The sequence below is a fragment of the Anopheles moucheti genome, chromosome 2 (genome assembly GCF_943734755.1).
Source record: "Anopheles moucheti chromosome 2, idAnoMoucSN_F20_07, whole genome shotgun sequence".
NCBI lineage: Eukaryota > Metazoa > Arthropoda > Insecta > Diptera > Culicidae > Anopheles > Anopheles moucheti.
In genome coordinates, this window is record NC_069140.1 from 21,802,092 (window position 1) to 21,824,053 (window position 21,962).

Below are 21,962 nucleotides of genomic sequence, written 5' to 3' on the forward strand. Positions count from 1 at the left end.
TCCGTCTCGTTTCATCCATCCAGTTCCTACAGTGCGTCTCAAAACTGAACAGCAGTTCAGTTTTTTAATTATTAGCAGTAGGAAATGTGCAGTCCCACTATTTCCGAAGACATTATGTATTGTTTATTGTTCGGTTATTTCGCAATAATTATATCTCTTGTCGTCATGGAGTTTCCGGGAGTTTGAAAGGATTCCATATATAAATATATCATTTCAATACTCCTTATTGTTATTTCCATAAAAATAAACTTGGATGGAGTCATATTAAGGTGCTAGCACATTTGGAGGAACGGAAAGAGAGGAAAGATCAGTCGACGGATCAAGCGCTATGATCACTAGAGGGAATGGTTCAGCTATATGAAATGATACCACATGGTACGGAAATTTGTGCTACCGCTTCGTTGATCATGCTCTCTTGGTGTCAGAAACCAAAAATTCCATCGTTTCTGAAGCATTCTCGACGGACGGATCGGCGCAAAATACGAAAGAGATGCAGGATCCGTTTTGCCGTTTCCCCCTTCACTCTTATGCGTTTGATAGGAATGTGAGAGGAATGTTCTTTTATAAACCTTAATTCTCACATTCCGGCCACCAAAGAAATTGAATTTATGGGTATATATGGGTATGTGCCTTGCCTTGTTATCACTGACAACTAACTATGAAAGTAATTAAAGGTAAACATGGTTTATTGCTGCATGCTATAGCTGAGCACACTTGGATTGGGTAACATTACCAACCGGTTTGCTGCGCGTACGACGTGTTTACCGGATGCTGTGCGCAGTGTCACTACGCGAACTGTTCCGTCCTTGCCAGGATGAACCGAAATAATACGCCCCATTGCCCACAAGGTAGGATGCATGTTGTCTTCTTTGACGATCACCAGTTGATTTTCTTTCAGGGATACTGATCGACCATTGCAATACTTGACTCGCGCTTGCAATTGCTGAAGGTATTTCGGATACCATCTAGCCCATATGGTTCTCATGTGCTTCTGCACTGGCTGATATTCCTTCAAGCGGTTGTCGGGTATACCGGTGTAGCTGACGTCTGGTACCACCGCTTGCATGTTGCTACCGATTAGAAAGTGTCCCGGTGTTAAGGGTTCCAAATCCGACGGCTCGTCAGACAGATGAGTGATCGGTCGGGAATTTAAACTTAGTTCTACTTGTGCAAGCAAGGTAAGCATATTCTCCTGTGTGATGCTCGTTGTTCCGATGGTTCTAATTATGTGGTTTTTAGCTGCCTTCACCGCTGCTTCCCATAGACCTCCGAAGTGAGGTGCTCGTGGAGAAATGAAATTCCATTTCATCTTTCATCATCATTCGTCGCGCACCAATCAAATAATGCATTTCGATCATCTTCATTGCATTTAAGCATCTTATAAATGCTTGTGTGACGCTCCTTTGAACGTAGTTGCATTATCTGTGTGTAGTTCCCTTATCCTTCCGCGGCGTGAAACTAATCGACGTAGTATTCCCAAAAATGCTGTTGTGGTTAAATCGCTTTCCAATTCTATATGAACCGCTCGCGTTGAAAAGCATACGAATATCGCGATATATGCTTTAGTGGGACTTCTGGTGCGAAAAGGTGATTTTAGAAAATTTGGCCCACAGTAATCAACACCGCACACTGAAAACGGTCTTGTCGGTGAAACTCTCAACGTCGGCAGGTCAGCGATCCTTTATGAGTAGACAGTTGGTGGTAGACAGACTTGCATAAATTGCAACCTCCAATGATCCAGAATCGTTGTCGCAACGATGTAAGCAGCATGTAGTTTGCTCAGGCGATGTGCAACTGCCAATAGTGCTGCCAATGGATGCTATGATGCGAGTATGACTGGATGTTTACGAAATCGAAGCATTCATGGTCGTTTTCCCTCTCATGCACGATGAGTTCTCGATCGGCGATCCGATGTTAGTGGCTGCTGTGCTGGAACGTGATGAGACACTTCGTAAAGTTGTGTTGAAAGTGAAAGTAACATAGGGAAGTAAGCTTGTACTAATGCACTGTCTTCTGTGTCGCTTGCAGTTTATCTACCCCCATAGGAAGAACGGTATCGTCGAGTCGTTGCGAAAGGGCAGTGGCTGGATCCACAACTACCATGTGCCGCAGAATAAGGTGGCCTATTTCATTAAGATGCTCGACAATACGCGCTTTTAGGTGTGCCCATATCATCCTTTTCTCAACTCAACCACGAATCCGAAGATCAAACAATTTAATAAACTTTTAATAAACACACAAATACCCTGTCCACAAAATACTTCATATAAACACGTACGTACGTACGTTTAGCGTTTAGAAGAAAAGCGTCGCCACCAGCAGATGCCGATCGCGCCTCATAATTGCATGCGGTTTTGTACTGAGTATATAGTTTGCAGGAATATACCGACGAGCTGAGCTGTGCCGGTGCCCGAAGAAGGACGTGGACACCGCTCAGTATACGACGATACGGATAAAAAGCAGTAATGATGTTAATATCACATATCACATATATCAGGAGATTGACTCGCGGTACTGTTTGCCTCCCACATTCCCACATGGTTATTCTTCTTCTTGATGACAATATTTGTTAGGGGACAACAGAGAGCAAAATGGAAAGAATTAAGTGTATTTAAGTATTTAATAAAATACCTATTGTAATGTATTTAATACCGTAAGTATTTAATGTCCACCTCACAAAAGCTAGAGGAGCGCACGGTCATCTCAGGCGCCATTGCATATTATTTTGAAGCGCTTTTCCTTTCGTCGAAGTCTCTCCGCGCATGCGATCGGAGCCACCAAAAAGCGACCGGTTTTGTGATTTCTGACACCAAGAGAGCATCCATGAAAGGAGATAACAACAATCTGATCCGCACAAGGATCCGCCATGTTTGTACATAACATATTGATATCGCTTGCTCACGTTATCATTCGCTTTGATGGTATCAGAATGAGAGATCTTCTACGATTGGCTATTAATTACACATACTATCGAACAAGGGAGAGCGATCGATAGAGTAAATAGCTCAGGTACTGTGGGGAGAATCCTCCATCTCGTTTCATCCATCCAGTTCCTACAGTGCGTCTCACAACTGTACAGCAGTTCAGATTTTTAATTATTAGGAGTTGGAAGCATGGAGCGCCACTATTTCCGAAGATATTATTCATTGCTTATTGTTCAATTATTTCGCAATAATTATATCTCTTGTCGTCATGGAGTTTCCGGGAGTTTGAAAGGATTCCATATATAAATATATGATTTCAATACTCCTTATTGTTATTTCCATAAAAACAAACTTGGATGGAGTCATATTAAGGTGCTAGCACATTTGGATGAACGGAAAGAGAGAAAAGATCAGTCGACGGATCAAGCGCTATGATCACTAGAGGGAAGGGTACAGCTATATGAAATGATACCACGTGGTACGGAAATTTGTGCTACCGCTTCGTTGATCATGCTCTCTTGGTGTCAGAAACCAAAAATTCCATCGTTTCTGAAGCATTTTCGACGGACGGAACGGCGCAAAATACGAAAGAGATGCAGGATCCGTTTTGCCTTTTCCCCCTTCACTCTAATGCGTTTGATAGGAATGTGAGAGGAATGTTCTTTTATAAATCGTAATTCGCACATTCCGGTCATCAAAGTTTTGTTTCGTCAAGACAACGCACAGTGCCACAAATCAGTGAAAATAATGGCAAAAAATCATGAATTAGGCCACGAAATGCTTCGCCACCCACCGTATTTCGTAGATCGGGCTCTCAGTGACTAACTCCATTTCTCAGATCCCAAAAGGATGTCCTCTGAGAAGAAATTTTCTTCGGATAAAGAGGTGTTCGCCGAAACTGAGGCCTTTTTTGAGGCAAAGGACAACTACAACTACTACAAAAAGGGTATCGAAAAATTTAAAGACCGCTAAAATCGGTGTATCGCCCTTGAAGGGACGTATGTTGAATAAAGAAAAATAATTTGGCCAAAAAAAAGTGTTTTACTGTCCTAGGCTAAACAATTATCAGCCCACATGTTATTAGTACAAAAACGAGCGACGAACCCACCTGTACTCTGTTAATTCACCTTGGGTAAGGGTATCAAGCGTGGAAATTTGGAGACGTCATCTATGTGTAAGACTGCAAAGCTTGTTTCGATACAGTGTCATCTATGTGTCAGACTGCAAAGTTTGTTAGATACAGTGCCATCTATGTGTAAGAATGAAAAGCTCTTTGCGATACAGTGTCATCTATGTGTCAGACTGCAAAGTTTGTTAGATACAGTGCCATCTATGTGTAAGAATGAAAAGCTCTTTTCGATACAGCGTCATCTATGTGTAAGAATGATAAGCTCGTTTAGACACAGTGTCATCTATGAGTAAGAATGCAAAGCTCTTTTCGAAACAGTGTCATCCACGATCGGACGGAAATTTTATCCCGATAATCGTAAAAGTAACAGGAGCGAAGAACACGCGTAGAGGTAACATTTCATTAAATCAGCGGCGGATCAAACGGTAGGCGGAGTAGGCGGTCGCCTAGGGCCTCCCCGCCCAAACAATTTGTGCCGATAATGCGATTTTTGGAAATTTAGCAGCAGAGTTAATTTATAGCACAAAATCTAACTAAAAAGGAAACAATTTGATCGAAAATATGCTTGGATTTTATATATCCTTGGTTATATAAATTATTTGTTTCTATTTGACTAGCTATATCGGCCCGGTTACACGGCTACGCAAGAGAAGTATGCAGTGTACTCAAACTCCTTCTTCTTTATCGGCACGACATTCTCAGGATATTGAAGCCTACCTTTTCTGGCTTTCTTTAGACGATTAAATGAGATACCAAACCAGCCAAACAACGTCACGCTGAACATGTCAATATAGTCCCCAAAAACCCTGCAATAATAGCCAACGTGTGAGAAACCCTTCTATCACGCGCAATGATAACACGCGAGAGCGCATCAGCAATATGCATACTGGAGGGGAATTGATGTCAGCTCCTGTTTTGGATGCTCTCTTGGTGTTGGAAATCCGAAAACAGCCGGTGTTGTATGGAATTTCGTATCACGCAGCTGATTATCTTAGTTGTGCCTACACACGCAACACAAAACCACACAAGACGATCATACCGAAGAGCAAACAGTTCCCTTCGCCTGAGTAAAATGTCGATACAGATCACACACACACACGCTACACATAGCCACACACGGCGATCGTATCGCTCGAATGGTAAGAGCGAGATCGGCTGCCGATGCTAAATGCGAGCACCGCGAGATAAGACTCTCCCGTGATAAGCCAGGTATGCGAAAGAGGGAGGGGATTCTTCATCTTGAAGAGAGCGATGGTGTGCGTTGCAGGGTTGGCGTCGTATGTATTGACGAGTCCAGCTCGGTGTTGCTTTGTTCGGGAAAAGCTATATGCGTTGAAAAGTACGGTAGAGCTATCGAATGACCGTCAAATGTTGTTGCTGGCAACGATAACTTGCCAATGAATATATTACATTATATTATATGAGATATATGAGACAATTGTATGAGATACCAAAACGAGCCAAACCACATCACGCTGAACATGTCAATATAGTCCCCAAAAACCCTGCAATAATAGCCAACGTGTGAGAAACTCTTCTATCACGGGCAATGTTAACACGCGAGAGCGGCTCAGCTATATGCACGCTGCAGGGACATGCATGTTACCTACTGTTTTGGATGCTCTCTTGGTGTCGAAAATCTGAAAACGGCTGGTTTTGTATGGAATTTCGCGTACCGGCCGACGGCAAGTTTTTACGCATTTTTTGCATCGACTGATGGAGATTTAAACGCATGCGCAGAACACGAAAATAATGTGCGTGGAACGATCGACATGGTGCGGATAGAGTTCTTAAAACAGAATGTTCCTAAATAACCAAGTTTATCAAATAATACACACCCATTATACTTACTTATATTGTTTTATCAATAAAAATACTTTCGGATGGTACTTGTTGCGAAACGAAAATCACGAATTTTACAGTCGAAAGACAATAATTAATTTGCATTGCTGTTAGCATTTTCAGTTGTTTGTTTGTTCGTTTTTTTATTACACTCTTGCCTTTACAACAAAGTATGTATAGTTTTTTGTATGGAATTTCGTATCAGCCGGCGGAAAGTTTGAGTGAGATGAAGGATCCGGCCGCAATGATGGTCCAAGGACAATCCGTACGAAAGATGTTTTGCGGATCGATCGATCGACGCGCGACAGGAACCGACTCTTGCACCGGGACTATCATAGGAAAAGTGGACAAACGTGGTTGCTGATCATTTCAAGGGTCTCAATGACCCCACCCCCTCCTCCTTCATCGTTTTTAAAATTAGAGGCCCCAACTATAATTCCGTCCTGGGCCTCCAAGAGGATTGATCCTCCACTGCATTAAATAATAATTAAATAAATCTAAAAACAGCTGGAAATCTGAAAACAACTGGGATCATCCAAAACGAGAGGTAACATTAATTTCTCTCAAACGTGAATTTAGCTGTTCCGCCCTCGCACATTATCATCGGACGTTTTAACGTTCGGACGTTATATTCAATGACCCATGACCAATTTCGACCCATGCCGTATGAAGCGATGTTGGTGATATTAATGTACATATTGTATTAAATTCAAAATGTAGTTCTGATGTACTTTTCAACTCATTTATGTTTATTTTACCATTTTCTCTTACGCTCCTTTTTCTCTTACCTTATTTGTTACTTGTTTCTTCTTCATTTTCTTCTTCTTTTTTTATTTTAAATTGTTTATAATCACATGTGAAGCCATCGTACTAAATTTACCTTATCGCTTTTTCTTTTGCTTATATGCTTTGTAAAGTGTGTAAGTGTGTGTATGTGTACTTTTTGTTATATTTGTGTGTGTATGTATGTACGTGTTTGTGTGGTTTAATTTTTCATATTATTTTCTTTTACTTCTGTCCACTTTTGCTTTTCTGTTTGTTTCTTTTTCTCCTCACTTGCTGCTTACACTACACACCGGTCAAACTCGGTTTATTACTTTTGTCCCGGGTTAGACACATTTTGTTTACAAGTTCCTTACACACACACTCACATTAAACGGCGGCTTCTAACGGTTGCTTTGTTTCTTCATTCGACAATCTACTCAATTCACTTACATCCTCCTCCCCCGAATGTTTACGGTCCCTTTATCTTTCGATGCAAACGTTTTTTTTCTTAACCCTGCTTTATCAAAGAATATAGAAACCGGTCCCCACCATCCAAACGCAAACCTGTGGACCAAAGTGTGTCGGTTGATGTCGTCCCTTCTAACATTTATTGCCAGTATGTGCCACGCAACCCATCCTCAATCTTCCCCGCCCCTGATTTGTATTCCGACCAATTACATACACAAACGCACGACGTACAAACAGACACACACACACACATGTTGTAATTAGAAAAACGCGCAATGCTACTAAGATCTAAAATAGGAAGGATTGCCTTGTCTTGTTTGGTTTTTACATTTGCTCGGCCTCCCAGTCACACAAATACATCACATCTCGGACCTGCTCCAGCCACACACATATACACACTTCACCAACGCCAGAGCCTACTAAAGACCGCCATGATGTAACGTTTCGAAATCTATATGTGTGTATTTGTGTGAATGTTTCCTCTTATTAACGCGTCCTTATTCAAGCAATCCTGCACAAACCCATATTGTAATGGTTGTGTTGTTAATTTGTGCTGATTGATAAAGGTTTCTCCCTCCAATTGATTGATTCTATAAAGGGGGTGGGATGTGTGTGCGTTTGCGTGTGTGCGTCCACGTGGGGTTTAGTTTAGGGAGCAACACATTCTCCGTCCTTTCGTTTTCTTTCCTCTTCCTCTTTCTCTCTTCTCTCTTCTCTCTATTCCAAGAGCACAATCATTTCTACTTGCATAATACGCACGACTTTTACTTATTTAAATTTGTTGTGTTTATTATTTTGTATAAACGGCATCGTAAACGAACAAAACAAAAACGTTTGTTATTCTGCTCTTCCACTATTGCGTCGCTTATTGTTTTCTTCCACTTTCTAATCTTCTTCGCGCGTGGTTTTGTGTTTTTGTTTACCTAACTTTTCATTCTCGCATTCAACGTGTAAAACAAAAGAGCAACCGACAAAGCAAAAAAGTATAGACATATGCGACGCCGCCTAAACAACTCTTGCGGTTGGGGAGGTGGTTTTCTGTGTCTTATCCGTCCTGTATGCGCACATTTCGTTTTCACAATGCACATCACAAAGCAACATATTCCTATCGAAATAATTAAATTCTAAACAAAAAAAAAGTTATTCCATAAAAGGTAAATTAAGAGAAGAGAACAGAATGAACAGAAAAATTAATAATAAGAGGATCGTAAGGTGGTAAGATACGCCACACTGCCTGGCGCACCATCCCCCAAGCAATGAAGAGGAATAAATGTACAGGTGAAGGATTTTGTTTGCCCCCCCGTTTTTTTTTTTTTTGGAACTCCAGAACTCTTCGGAGTTAGGAAAAATTTGCAATGCGCATTGGTGTCGCTCAGAGTATTAAACACCCTGATATAACAACAGCAGCGCGAGCGCTTGTTTTGTCGGGGTAATTTTCGGATCATTTGAACATTTACCTCTACACACACACGCCAAGCGCATTCGTTTATACTACTCCTTATTACTTTTGTGGTGGGGTAGGTTCGTACTACTAAACATACGCTCATTTCCTTACTAGTTCCTCTAAGTTTGCATGAAACGCGTCAAGTGCGGTCCAGGGAAGTTTTCAAGTGTGTGAATCCCCGCCACTTTTCCCACAACACTTTCTCCTTCATCAAGCAGAAAGAGTGCGATGAAACCGAAAAATAAGGTAAGGAAAATACGGACCATTCGTATTTTCATCCACACCAATATGATCCTGTTGCGATCAACGTGATCAGGCGGGAAGAAACGTAGACGTACTAAGCGAAACACTTGCAATCTTAGTGACAAAATGACTTCTCACTTTGTACAAAACCGAAAAGAACATCCTGCAATTTCAATCGTAATTCCCATCCAGAAGGAAGGATTGATGGATGGCATACAACAACAAAAAAGGCAAAAGCGGCGGATGATATCCGACCCACACAACTCATTCGCAACTTCCAGGTTCCACTTTCTTCCCTGCACAAACTGCATCATGCAATACTTTCTCGCTACCTCGATCAGAACGTTACCTTTAAACAGGTCATCCTCGGTATTATTATTATTAATATTTCTTATTAGCATTATTATCAGCAAAATAGATTACACTTGGCCTCTTTTACAACATATCCGTTTTCCCACTGTCAATGTAATCATACACCACCTCCCCCCTTACTCTCCTCCACCATCTTTGTCCTGCTTGTTTTTTTCTGTTCCGGGCTTGACATCCGCTTTATCCGCCGTATGGAGACTCCATACACGCACACGTATCTCATCTCACCGTTAATGCTACCAACAAACTAATAATCCGGTTCCCTTTTTTTCCTTGGCGCGCCTGGCTTCTCTGGCTCTCTGTCTGTGTTTTGTTTGTGTTCCCTTTTTCTTCATTTCATTTCATCACTTGTCATAATATTACTAATTAATTAATATTAGCTAACACGTGTGTACACAGACGAGAGAAAAAAAATATCACAATGCATAAATTATTTTTATAAACTCTGCGTAGCGGCGGCGGGCGGGCGACGACAACCGGGATATAGATAGCTTATTGAACGCAGCAAAATCGAACCAAGTTGTAATTTAAAAAAGGCAAAGAAAAGATCGTTTGTTCCATCATAGCCACAACATAGCCAACAATGGACACGAAAGAGAAAGAGAGGCAAAACAAACGGGTGAAAAAGAATGGCAAATGAAAACTGACTTGCGTGTTCTGGTACAGCCGGCATCAGCATATGTCCGTCGAAACAAAGTGATCGTGATCGTGTGTGTTTTATTGTTGTATACTTTCACTCTCCGAACAAACGGGAGGAGGAAGGACTTTTCGGTAAATCTGTAGAGGAGACATCCTCTATACCTAACTTGCTGTACTTCAAAAACACACGCATTGCTATTAATGTGTAGCACCGCGCATGTAATGTATATGTGCATATTGGAATGAGAATCAGGGATAACACGCAGCTACTACTATTACTACTACTACACACACGAGAAACGAGAAGGACTGTACAGAGGCAGTAGCAATAGTCCCTCTACCAAAAGGGATGCCAATACATTGTTGCAACAAAGAAGAAACAACATTCAAATTTACTATCACAAACAACGAAAGGTATTTTAAAAAGGGGAGGTGTCCCCGGTCCAACGCTCAATCGCAAACGATCCGTTCTAGTTTTCACCTCTCTTTCTCGATCGTTACGCGCTTTTTGAATGCCACATTTCCTGTTTTTCTTCTGTAATTGTTGCCTATGCCGACTGTACTTTGGTCCACCTTGATGATTACAGCGCGCTTCCAGAACCTTTACCAAGAGCCACCACAATCACTACTGCACCAACCTGATCGGTGGCACTCGATCTACTACAAAGTACACGCTGCGTTCTCGCCCTGTTGGCCGTTTTTTACTATTATCAATACTCCTATGCCACTACTACTATGCTACACGGACACATACGGGACACGGCGTACCTAAAGACGATTATAATGCTTTCCTTTTCACTCTTCCCCGCTTGAAATTTGTCTGCCTCACCTTCTTCCCCTCTCTTTCCTGCTGCACCGATCATTGCCTGTCACACCACACACGCACACACGTACACACATACACCCAAACACACATCAAACCGATCAAACGCGATCCTTGGAGTTGGATGATCCACTTCCACACGTGTCCACCATCTACCATCGATGATGGTGATGGTTTGCGTTGGCATCGATTGCGTTTGATGCAGGGCGTGCATTACTGTTTCGACCATTATCATGGACAGCTCCTGCATGTGTGGAAGCTACGGCAGCTGGAACTGTACCGCCGCTAGTAGTGGAACCGTTGGCCGTCGACTGACGTCTCGGTTGCGAATGTACGTGATGATGATGGTGGTGATGGTGATGATGATGTTGCTGCTGCTGCTGCTGCGCTGCACCACCAGGGTGCTGGTTACCGGCACCTCCAGTAGCAGTAAGCATTGATCCACCACTTGCACCACCGCCGCCTCTTCTTCCACCGGTGGATGCAGCATTAAGATATTGCTTCAGGTGACTGTGCTGCTGCTGGTGCGAAGCTGCCGAATGATGACCGACAACAACACCACCTTTCGATGGACCGGTGGCAGCCACGAGTACAGCCGCCGCAGAAGTTCCCATTTCGAGCTGTTGGCGCAATTGTGAGTAAGAGTTGAGGGTGTTGTTGTTGGTACCGTTGCTGGCAGCACTTGTGCTGCCCGCTGGCGTACGTCCGCTATGATTGTGACGGGCACTACCACCACCTCCACCAGTGGCCATAATCAGGTTCCTGCCGATCGTGGCAACTGTTACAGCATCTGCCACAGCAGCCGCCACAGCGTTTGCCAGTCCGGCAGCAATGTCATTAACGACCACGTTCACGATGGGTGATATTACTTTCGGACAGGCCGAAATGTCACTACCATCAGTACGATTGCTGCTAGCTGGCGATGAGGCTATGGCCACACTGTTGCCGAGTTTTGTCTTCTTTTGGGTGCTTACCGGGGACGTTGTTGCAGCTACCACAACTAGCGGTGACTGATTCAGTTCCCTCTTATTGCCGATCACTTCATCTGGTACTGCTGCGTGGGCAGATGGTTTCGGTACTGCCACCGTGCCCGACAGCAACGACGAACTGGAGGACGGGGGAGATGGTAAGGGCAACTGCTGTTTGGTGCTGTTCGTGAGATGATTGATCAACAGTGATGATGCCGCCGCAGTACCTGTAGTAGCCACCGTTGAAGATTGTACCAAGATCGGCGAAGAGGACGATGATGATAAGGGTAAGGATGGTGGTGGTAGTAGCTGCTGCTGTTGGTAGCCATTCGAATGCGAAGCTGCTGACGTACGGCTAGCGGACGACGACGAAGGTGATGTCAGTAGTAGTGCGGCCGCCAGTGCCGGAGCCGATGGTGAGGTGGTCGACGATGCCAACGAACAACTGCCGGGTGCGGACGAGGACGACACGGCAGGAGAATGGGCGGGAGTGAAACGCGGGGATAGCATTGGTAGTATTGCCGTGCTGTTGTTGATGCTGCTGGAGCTTGGAGATGATAACGGTGAAGATGATGATGACGGTAATGTAGGCGATGTTGTTGACATCACGGCATTTACGGATGTCAACATTTTATTTCAGCTCATCTTCACCCGTTTGCGCGGGGGCCCGATCGGTGGTATCTGTTGCGTTGCCAGCGCCCGGTACGCTTCGTTTAGCAGATGCGGATGGGTCGCCACCATATTTTTCCAACCGACCGTCTCCACCACGTCCGTCGCATGACTGCTAAGAGGCAGCAAAAGCATGAGAAGGGAAAAGGCACGAGAAGAGAAAGAGAGAGAGAGAACAAACAAACCACATGAATACAGCGTCCAAAGGGGCAGGTTGATCAAACAAGAGCAAACATGCATTGTCGTAATGCAACTTACGTGTTGATGAAGTCTATCGTTTGCGCCTTCAGTTGATCGGCACTGTGCAGATCGGCCAGAATCAGTGTTTCGGCCGCCGTTTCGACCGACAGATTAACACAGAGCGCTTCTTCACACATCACCTTCAGCTTGTCGAGCGCGTACTTGTCCGCCGCCGCCAACAGATCGTCAGCCATCTTGTCCAGGTTGGGTGCCTTCCCCGTGTAGATAAACCGCAGCATCTCCTTTAATACTTCGTGGTCTACGTCCGTGATCGCGACCCGGTTCTGTTTTCGTTCCTCCATCTCGTGCTCGAACATAGCGGCAAATACGGGACTACGCGCTGTAGATGGAAAGAAGGCGAAAATAGCGTGGTTAATTACATTCTTATTTTACATACATTAATTAACATTTTTGCTCAAATAACGCCTCCTTTGGGTGAGCTGTGCGAACAGGAAGTGAGCTGCTCGAGAGCTAGTAAGAGATCACAGCCTGACGCGAGGTGCCGGTGAAAATGAAAATAAGGGATAAGTTCGATCTCACTTCGAGTACCCTTCAGATGAGCTGAGCTCGCTCTGCGGCATGTTTCAATATTTGATACACTCAGATTCGCTGCATTACCTGCTAGGATTGCTTTGTGCACCTGGAATTCCCGACCACCGACCGCCAGTGTGACATCGCTGAACTTTTCGTTGTCAAACAGTGTCCCTAGATCCTCGGACAGCTTGCATTCTGGCACTTTGAATTGGATGATGTTGCTTTGGCCGGAAATGTTCACACTATCGGCCACTACGCTGACCTGTGGCGGTAGAAAAATGGTGTGTGTATTAGTTGCTGAGCGAATTTCCATATATGATGCAACCACAGCTCCCGTGCCGTACCTCGCAGAATATCGTTAGTTTGTCCTCCGGCAGCAAACCGTTCGCCTCGTCCAGCAGGAAATCTCGCCGGATAAACTTTTTGAAGCCCCAGTCCTTGCCCTGCACGAACCGGTACGCTCGTTGCGATTCCATCGCCTTCGTTTCCTCGCGTTTGGCGTTGAGGATTGAAAATTTGAACTTCGCCCGGACTTCCGACTTATTGCAGGACACCAGCAGCAGGTAGAGGGAGAGATAGTCTTTGCTTTCCTCGTCGAGACCTTTTGGATTGACGCGCAAGCACCTAAAAATGCAAATGCAAGTCAGAGAATTAGTATGATGGTGGTAAAACCGTTATTATTGTTCTAACCAAATATCTTTCATGAAAGTAACGCACAGTAGTGGTTGCGGTATACCGAATTGGGCACAAAAATAGTTACTTGCCAGCGCTTGCAAACCACCGGGACACGACAGGAATGCATGAACCCGAAAGGTATATGTAATTCACAATCCACGAATGGAGAGTGTGTGTTTCCAAAAATGGTCAAAACTGAACCCTTGAAAGCTTATCACACCTTTTCACCCCCGTGAGTGTGACACGGCACACGATGGTGGTGAATAAGACGAAAAGCAGAAAGACAAAAATCAACCCACCAAACAAACAAACAACAAACCAGACGAACAAAAAAAAAATGCAAACCCTCGCGCATATAACCTTTGTACTTTCTACACGGAAATGACGGCAGCCGACTTTCTATACGGATCTGTGTTGCACGAACTCCCCCGTCGGCGTCCGGTGGTGTGGTGTGGCCTCAGAGGTTGACGAGGTACTTTTTCCGGTGAAATTTCTTCCAGTGAAAGGATCATCGAGCGTACCACCCCGACCAGACAGAAACCAAAAATCTGCAACAATTTTGCTAAAAGCGCAACATCCTTTTGGCATAGGAAGATAGGGGGAGCATGATGATGATGATGCCTTTAATGGAAGTTCTCTTGCTCTCTCTCCTTGCGAGCAATGTCTGAACACATATAATACACGCATTGATTGATTGTGAACGAATGGAAGAGATCGCACGGTGTTTCTATCACTGATTTCGCGGAAAATAATAGAACCTTTCAACTTTTGTTGTACCCTACGTTGTGTTTTATTTCTCTTTTGAGTTCACTTCGCGGTTACGAACCTAGTCCGTTATCCATCGCTTCTGGTGATAAACTGAACTCTCTCACCAACTTCTACACTTTGCTTCCTCTAGACACTCCAACAATTTCGAGTTCGAACTCGAAAACAAGGACAACCATTATATTTCAAATATTGGCCGTTAACTCAAGAAAATTATCATTTCAAGCAAATATTGAACATACCGGCCGCCTTGAAATAATTTCAAATAATTCAATTACATTACTACTCATCTTCTTCTGATGGTAACAAGCATATACGTGTAATTGGCCTTTTGTATTCTCCTCTTGAAGTTTTAACTGTCACCACTCTAACTACTCCATCACGCCCTGGATGAGTTCCTACTATACGGCCTAGATACCATTCATTTGGTAGTGCATCTTCTTTCAGGATCACTATCTGTCCTATTGTTATTTTTCTCGCACATTTCATTTTCTGATTTATATTGTGCAATTCGCACAAATATTCCTTTCGCCATTGCTGCCAATGCCGCTGGACGAGTTGTTGCAAGCGTTCAAAATGTTTCAACCGATTTTCTGGAATAACAACATTGTCCACATCTGGTAGATTTAATAAAGCTTCGCCTATCAAAAAATGACCCGGCGTCAATACATTGAGCTCTTCTGGATCTTCCGATAAAGGTGTAAGTGGACGCGAATTCAACTGAGCCTCAATCTGTGTTAATACCGTGCACATGTCCGCAAAAGATAGCCTTTGAGAAATGAAAAGTTTGTTTAAGGTCCCTTTTGCCGACTTTACGGCCGCCTCCCACAACCCTCCGAAATTTGGAGCCTTCGGAGGTATGAAATGCCACCGTATTCCACAGTTTAGTGTGTTTTCCTGCACTGTAGTTTTAAATGAGTCTATACGCATTAAACGATGGACCTCCTCAAGCTCACGTTGAGCTCCCCGAAAATTTAACCCGTTGTCCGTATAAACATCTACAGGATATCCACGACGCGAGATAAATCGTCTAAAAGCAGCTAGAAACGCAGGAGTCGTCATGTCCTCCACCAACTCGAGATGTACCGCCTTGGTACAAAAGCACACAAAAACTGCGATGTAAGACTTCCTTGCAGCTGCCCTTCGATGAACCGGCTTCAGATAAACAGGACCGCAGTAATCTATGCCCGTTGTTAAAAATGGCCTTGCTGGTGTCACTCTTTTCTCTGGCAGCTGCCCGATCGGTTGCGCGACCGGCGTAGGATTTGCTTTGAAACACACTAGACAATTTTTGTATATAGAATTAGCCAGTGATTTTCCATTAATCGGCCAAAAATCCTGCCTCATGGTAGCAAGAGTAAGCCGAGGACCTCCATGGAGCGACACTTCATGGTATGCCTTTGCAATTATCTTCGTTAAATTGCATTTGCTTGGTAGAATCATTGGATGTTTGGTGTTGTACTTGATGTTCGCTTGCGATAAACGTCCTCCAACTCGCATCACACCTTCACCATCTAGAAATGGCCGGATTCTTCTCAGCTTAGACTTTTTCGGCAACTCTCTCCCGTTAGACAACTCTCGTAACTCTACTGGAAATTCGACGCGTTGTAATTTGGCCACCAAACGTCGAATTGCTTCATTAAACTCTTTGTGAGAAATAGGCCCCGTTGAGACAGTCTCTTTTCGGCATCGTCGTATGAATCGAATACAATATGCAGTCACTCTGCCACATTTCCAGTATGAAGAATATCTCTCCAGTATGGGGTGTTCTGCAGCATCAACGGTGGAAACCACAACTTGTCGTTTTCGTTCTAAATGTGTCTCTTCTGCACTAGAAACCTCTTCTGGAAAAGACCACGTGGATTTTTCATTCGAAAGCCAATTCGGACCGCTGAACCATTCTTTCGTCAGTTGACTGGGCAATGCTCCTCTTGACAATATGTCTGCAGGGTTTTCAATACCTTTCACATGCTGCCAATGATTTCCTTTAGTCAAATCCTGTACCGTAGCTACTCTATTAGCTACAAAGGTATTCCAAGTGTATGATGGGGCTCTCAGCCAGTTTAGTACTACTGTAGAATCACTCCAGAAGAAACTATCTACCATTTGCTCATTTAATGCATCGCGAATGGTCTTCCATAATTTTGCACCCAGTACAGCAGCGCATAGCTCCAAACGTGGCAAGCTCAACTTCTTTAGTGGTGCGACTTTAGATTTTGCAGCTAGTAGAATGACCTTTACTCGGTTTTGCTGATCCTCCACCCGCATATAAACGCAAGCCCCATAGGCAGCTTCTGATGCATCTGTAAAACAATGTAACTGAGTAGATATTTTCTTGAGACACAATACATACCGCGGCACTCTTATTTGCCGTATGTAACACAGCTGTTTCTGAAACAGGCTCCATTGATCAGCCAATTCTTGAGGTATAGGATCATCCCATTCCTTCGTAGCAATCCACAATCGCTGCATCATGATTTTTGCCCATGCAATAATTGGAGCTATTATGCCTAGTGGATCAAACAGCTTCGCTATTTCAGAAAAAACAGTTCTTCTAGTGGGATGAGCAATTGGCGAGTTTTCATCTGATTGCACCGCAATTCCCAACTCATCAGCTTCCGGATCCCAGCATACGCCTAGCGCTTTAACTTCATCCGCATGCCCAATGTTTACTAGGTTGGAATTGTCCTTATCACCTGGGTCTACATTTCGCAAGGTTGACGGTACGTTGGAGTTCCATTTTCTCAAATTGAATCCTCCCTTCTTTAGCAATTCAGCCAACTCGTTCACCAGTTGTACAGCTTCGTCTTCGTTATTCGCTCCACCGATATAATCATCCACGTAGAAACAATTTTGAAGAGCTCTTTGTCCCAGCGGAAAATGTCCGCCTTCATCAGCCGCCAGTTGAAAGAGAACTCTTGTTGCTAGGAACGCTGATGGTGTCAAGCCAAACGTGACTCTTTGTAACTCATAGCACTTGATCTTGTCGTGCTCAGAAAATCGCCAAACAATTCGCTGCAAAGGTGTGTGCTCATGATGAACTCTGACTTGCAGATACATCTTTTCAATATCTGCAATAAGCGCAATTGCATGCATCCTGAATCTAAGCACCAAGTTGAACAGAGTGTCTTGCAAAACAGGTCCATTCAGTAAACACTGGTTTAGCGCAAAACCAGATGACGTCTTCGCAGATCCATCAAATACTGGACGCACTTTCGTACTGGTGCTCGACTGCTTGACTACCGGGTGGTGGGGTAGATAGTACGCCTTCATCTTGGGATTGCACTGCTCTTCTGTGGCGTCGGGAAATACCTCCTTGAGGTATCCAAGATCCAAATACTGCTTTATAGAAGCACAATATTCTGCATGCAACACTTTATCTTTAGACAAACGCTTCTCCAGTTGCAGAAACCGGCGCTCTGCCATCGATTGGGATTCGCCTAGCATCTCAATACCGTTGATCTTCATTGGCAGTTTTACTACGTAGCGCCCAGTTTCATCTCGTGAGTGTGACTGCACGAAGCTCTGCTCGCAATCCTGCTCGTCTTGTGTCAATCTCTTTCCCTCGTGTAGTTCCTCGATCGACCAAAACCTTTCAATTTGGTCATCCAGACTTAGATGGGAACAAACAGGTGTTGTCTCATGCCGGGGTTGTCTTGGACCAGCTAATACCCAACCAAACACGGTGTTTACGAAATATGGATACTCATCACTCACTTTATAAATCTTAGGCCGGCCGCCGTCCAACACAAAAAACTCAAAGAAGTATTGTGATCCTAAGAGTATGTCTATTTCACCACCTTTGCTCCATCCAGAATCCGCTAGCTGTCCATTCTCGGGCACACATGACTTTGGCACACTTACAGGTTGCAGGCTTTGCGTGATACAATCGAGCACTAGGAATTCCATGTTTCTGGCATATTTTGTCGCCTGCGAGAACACCTCTGTTGCAACCGCAGTTTCACCACTGACCTCGCAATGCCCTATACCGATCAATTTTACTTCGCTACTGTGACGAATTAAATTGAGTTTTTTGCATAGCCCTTCCGTCAAGATGTTTACTTGAGAACCGCTGTCCAACAAGGCTCGTGCCTCACATAGTTCACCACTTCGCGATTTTATTTTCACCAATGCTGTAGAAAGCACTCCACAAGAAACCGTTGGTCTGGTGACCGCCATTGTCAGAGCCGCATTTTCATCATAAGTACCTTGTACTTCGGCTTCTAATGAAACATTATTCACCTCACTTGTTTGTACCGACCTGTTTGGAACATCGTCTTTCTTGGGAAACCACATGTGTAACAGAGAATGATGCATTCCCTTGCAAGCTCTACAGCGTACGATTGACGAACACTGGCTCCTGTAATGCCCCTTGCTCAAACAGTTAAGACACAATTCATTCGCTCGGGCCATTTTGAGTCGTTCCTTTACGGGAGCCGCCAAAAACTTTTCACACTTGGCCGTAGAATGCTCCTCACGACAAACACTACACTTAGCCTTCTTTTCTCCTGCTGCCACGTGAACAGTAAATTTTGGAGTATTTACAACTGCTGGTTGGGTTCTCTGATCCGACTTGTTTTCACCCAAAGCCTCCAAAATTCTAACTTGTCCACGCAGAAATTTTATCAAGCCAGTATAGGTTGCCTCATTTTCGCCTTCCACAGAACGTTCCCACTCACGCTGCGTTGTTTCATCTAACTTTGATGTTAGAAGCTGCGTTAAAATGACGCCCCACATTGATGGAGTTTCTCCGAGTTGCTGAAGCAGTTTCGTATGCCTTTCAAATCCATCGATGAGCATATTTATGCTTGCTGCGTTGAGCTTCCGCATGCGCGGCCAGTTCAGAAGTTCGTTTGCATGCTTTTTCTTCTGCAAATATGGATTTGCGAATCGCTTCACTATAGCATCCCAAGCGGCGTCGTAGCTTACAGCGCATATAGGAAATCCTTCTATCACTTTCAAAGCATCGCCTTTCAAAGCACACTTTAAATAATAAAACTTTTCAACTTTTGATAAAGCTTCATTCCCGTGTATCATTTGTTCAAACATGTCTCTGAACTGCAACCACTGATCAAATTTTCCCGAGAACTCTGGTAACACGATCTTCGGAAGCTTGATCGTTTCTTTCGATGGTTTCTTAGAATCGGTAGCGCTTTCTTGTTTTGGGCAACACCGCATACTTTTCAGTTTCCCCGTTAACACCATCACACGCTCGTCGAAATCGTCGAATTGTTCATTGTTTGAGCGCTTGTTCTTCATGTCATCCAACCTATTGATTTCCTTTGAAATCTTTTGAAACTGGTCCCAGCACTGCTCGAGCCGTTTCAAACGAGCATCGACTTGTTCTTTGCTCGTTGTCGTCGGATTTTCCGCGAATCGTTCTAGCCTAGCTAGACAACGCATCAAATCGCCTTGTTCCTCCTTTGCCATAGCTAATTTTTGAATACCACTCTCTATCAGCATATTCTGTCCATCGTCCGAGAAACCATGGAAGCTATCTTCTTGGCTTGAGGTTAGCGACATTTTCACTTTGTTTTTCTATCCAGGTCCCACGGCACCAAATGTTTCTATCACTGATTTCGCGGAAAATAATAGAACCTTTCAACTTTTGTTGTACCCTACGTTGTGTTTTATTTCTCTTTTGAGTTCACTTCGCGGTTACGAACCTAGTCCGTTATCCATCGCTTCTGGTGATAAACTGAACTCTCTCACCAACTTCTACACTTTGCTTCCTCTAGACACTCCAACAATTTCGAGTTCGAACTCGAAAACAAGGACAACCATTATATTTCAAATATTGGCCGTTAACTCAAGAAAATTATCATTTCAAGCAAATATTGAACACACGGATTTCATAACTCTCCACCTAACAATAATAACCAAATCTACTCTTTTCCTGGGACTCCAATAGGGATTTTGATCTTTTGTCTCGTTAAAAGACAACTAACTTTTAGCCGAAAATAGAGGGACTGGCAACGATCTGCAATTAAAATTTGAACCCATACCGGGGGGGCGGTTTTGTCGAATCGGGCATTACCAATAATGTGCGCGTGCTAGTTGAGCTAGTTTAGTTGTAATCCGCTACATGACATGAGTGCTTCCAAGATGGGCTTTACTTACCATTTTAGCTTATCATTAGCACCCGCGGAGAATGTAGAGGATTTCAGCACTTCACCCATCTCTTCCCGGCAGAAGCTGAAATTGTTGATCGTCCACATATAGCTGAATTTGACCACTTTGACCTGCAGTAGAAAGTAGAAGAAACAATAGGAAAAGTTTGATTACAAATTACGTAACACTCAATAAAGAGAAATGCGGAAAGAAAGAAAAACACTTTCAATTGGTATAAAGCAGGAAAAGTAAGCACCATCATTTGTACGAAACTTAAAAGGCAACAATGGATACAACATTGTACAAATCAGTTGTAATTATGCACGCAGCAACACGAAATGTTCAAAAGTAGCAAAAGAAAAGTTCACTATTTTTTTTTGACCATGCCCGCCCTCTTATTTCCCACTCATTGTGTGTGTGTTATGCTTAATCAAAATCACATCCCAAAACGTGACACAACTTCCACATCTTCCGGCCTTTGGGTGACCCGCCGTAGCGTGCTGTTCGTGTTTTGCAACCCGCACAGCAGCAGCAGCAGCAGCGGCAGACAAAGAAACCGCAACCGTAAGGCAGAAACAATAAAAGAAAAATATACAACAGCATAAATTACAAAAGGTTAACAGATTTTGGCGCGCATGCGAAAGCAGGAAGCGCTTAGAGCGTAAAGTATTTCGCGCCACAGCACCACAAACGATACATTCGCCGCGCGCACGCGAGATGGAGCGACGAGAGTCAGTGAAAGAAAAGCCAAAATATGAAAGGCCACAACAAACAGCGGGGAAAAGTTTCATATTCCAATTTCAATTTTCGCCATACACAGAGCACGCGCGGCGGGGCCCCCCCGGAGATGGCGCTTCTTTTCTTTTATTTTTAAAATTTCTCTCCACAACATGGCACCTGGTGAAACGAGAGACGAGGGAAGGCTGCCGCTTAGGGGTTGCTTGTCTGCGCGCACTACTGGTGTGTTGTTAGGTAACCAATATTTTAATTCGTTACTCTCCCCCCTCCCCCCCTCCCCCCTTATTGCTCCACAACAATCCGTCGACCAAAAACATAACTTTCCAACTCGATACCCACACACCTACAACACACAGCGCGACCGACGGAAGCCTTTTCCCATACAATCGCAACCCTGTGGCCACCCCACCCAGAAAAGATGGGAGTGAAAAGAGAAGGTAAGAGAAAACGTGCCCCCAAGAGTAGTGGCGCCCAATCCTCCCCCAGCGAGTGTTTTGGGTGGCGAGACGATAGAAAAAAAGACAGCATCTTCCGCTCATTCTTACCAAAAACCATAGTGATCAACAACGAAAACGAAGCAGAGAGAGAAACAAAGAGCGTTATGCTGCAGCATTAA

At 44.0% G+C, this 21,962-nt stretch overlaps 2 protein-coding genes across 6 annotated transcripts in view; both read right to left on the minus strand.

Annotated features, from left to right (window-relative positions):
* Nucleotides 1-9,481: 9,481 nt before the first annotated feature.
* LOC128299330 (uncharacterized) lies at nt 9,482-12,244 on the minus strand. The gene has a single exon (XM_053035253.1). The coding sequence runs from the start codon at nt 12,242-12,244 to the stop codon at nt 10,799-10,801; it is 1,446 nt and encodes a 481-aa protein (XP_052891213.1). The 3' UTR covers nt 9,482-10,798.
* Nucleotides 12,245-12,250: 6 nt separating this feature from the next.
* The window catches only part of LOC128299331 (protein roadkill), an 80,127-nt gene continuing 70,415 nt past the window's right edge, over nt 12,251-21,962 (minus strand). For 4 of the 5 annotated variants that reach the window (XM_053035258.1, XM_053035257.1, XM_053035256.1 and 1 more), the window contains exons 4-8: nt 20,618-20,739; nt 13,402-13,681; nt 13,142-13,319; nt 12,542-12,863; nt 12,251-12,398 (exon numbers count right to left, since the gene is read on the minus strand). In XM_053035258.1, the coding sequence (XP_052891218.1) occupies nt 12,251-12,398; nt 12,542-12,863; nt 13,142-13,319; nt 13,402-13,681; nt 20,618-20,739 (1,050 nt within the window). The remainder of the gene's footprint in view (nt 12,399-12,541; nt 12,864-13,141; nt 13,320-13,401; nt 13,682-20,617; nt 20,740-21,962) is intronic. The other variant, XM_053035255.1, reaches the window with a different exon arrangement.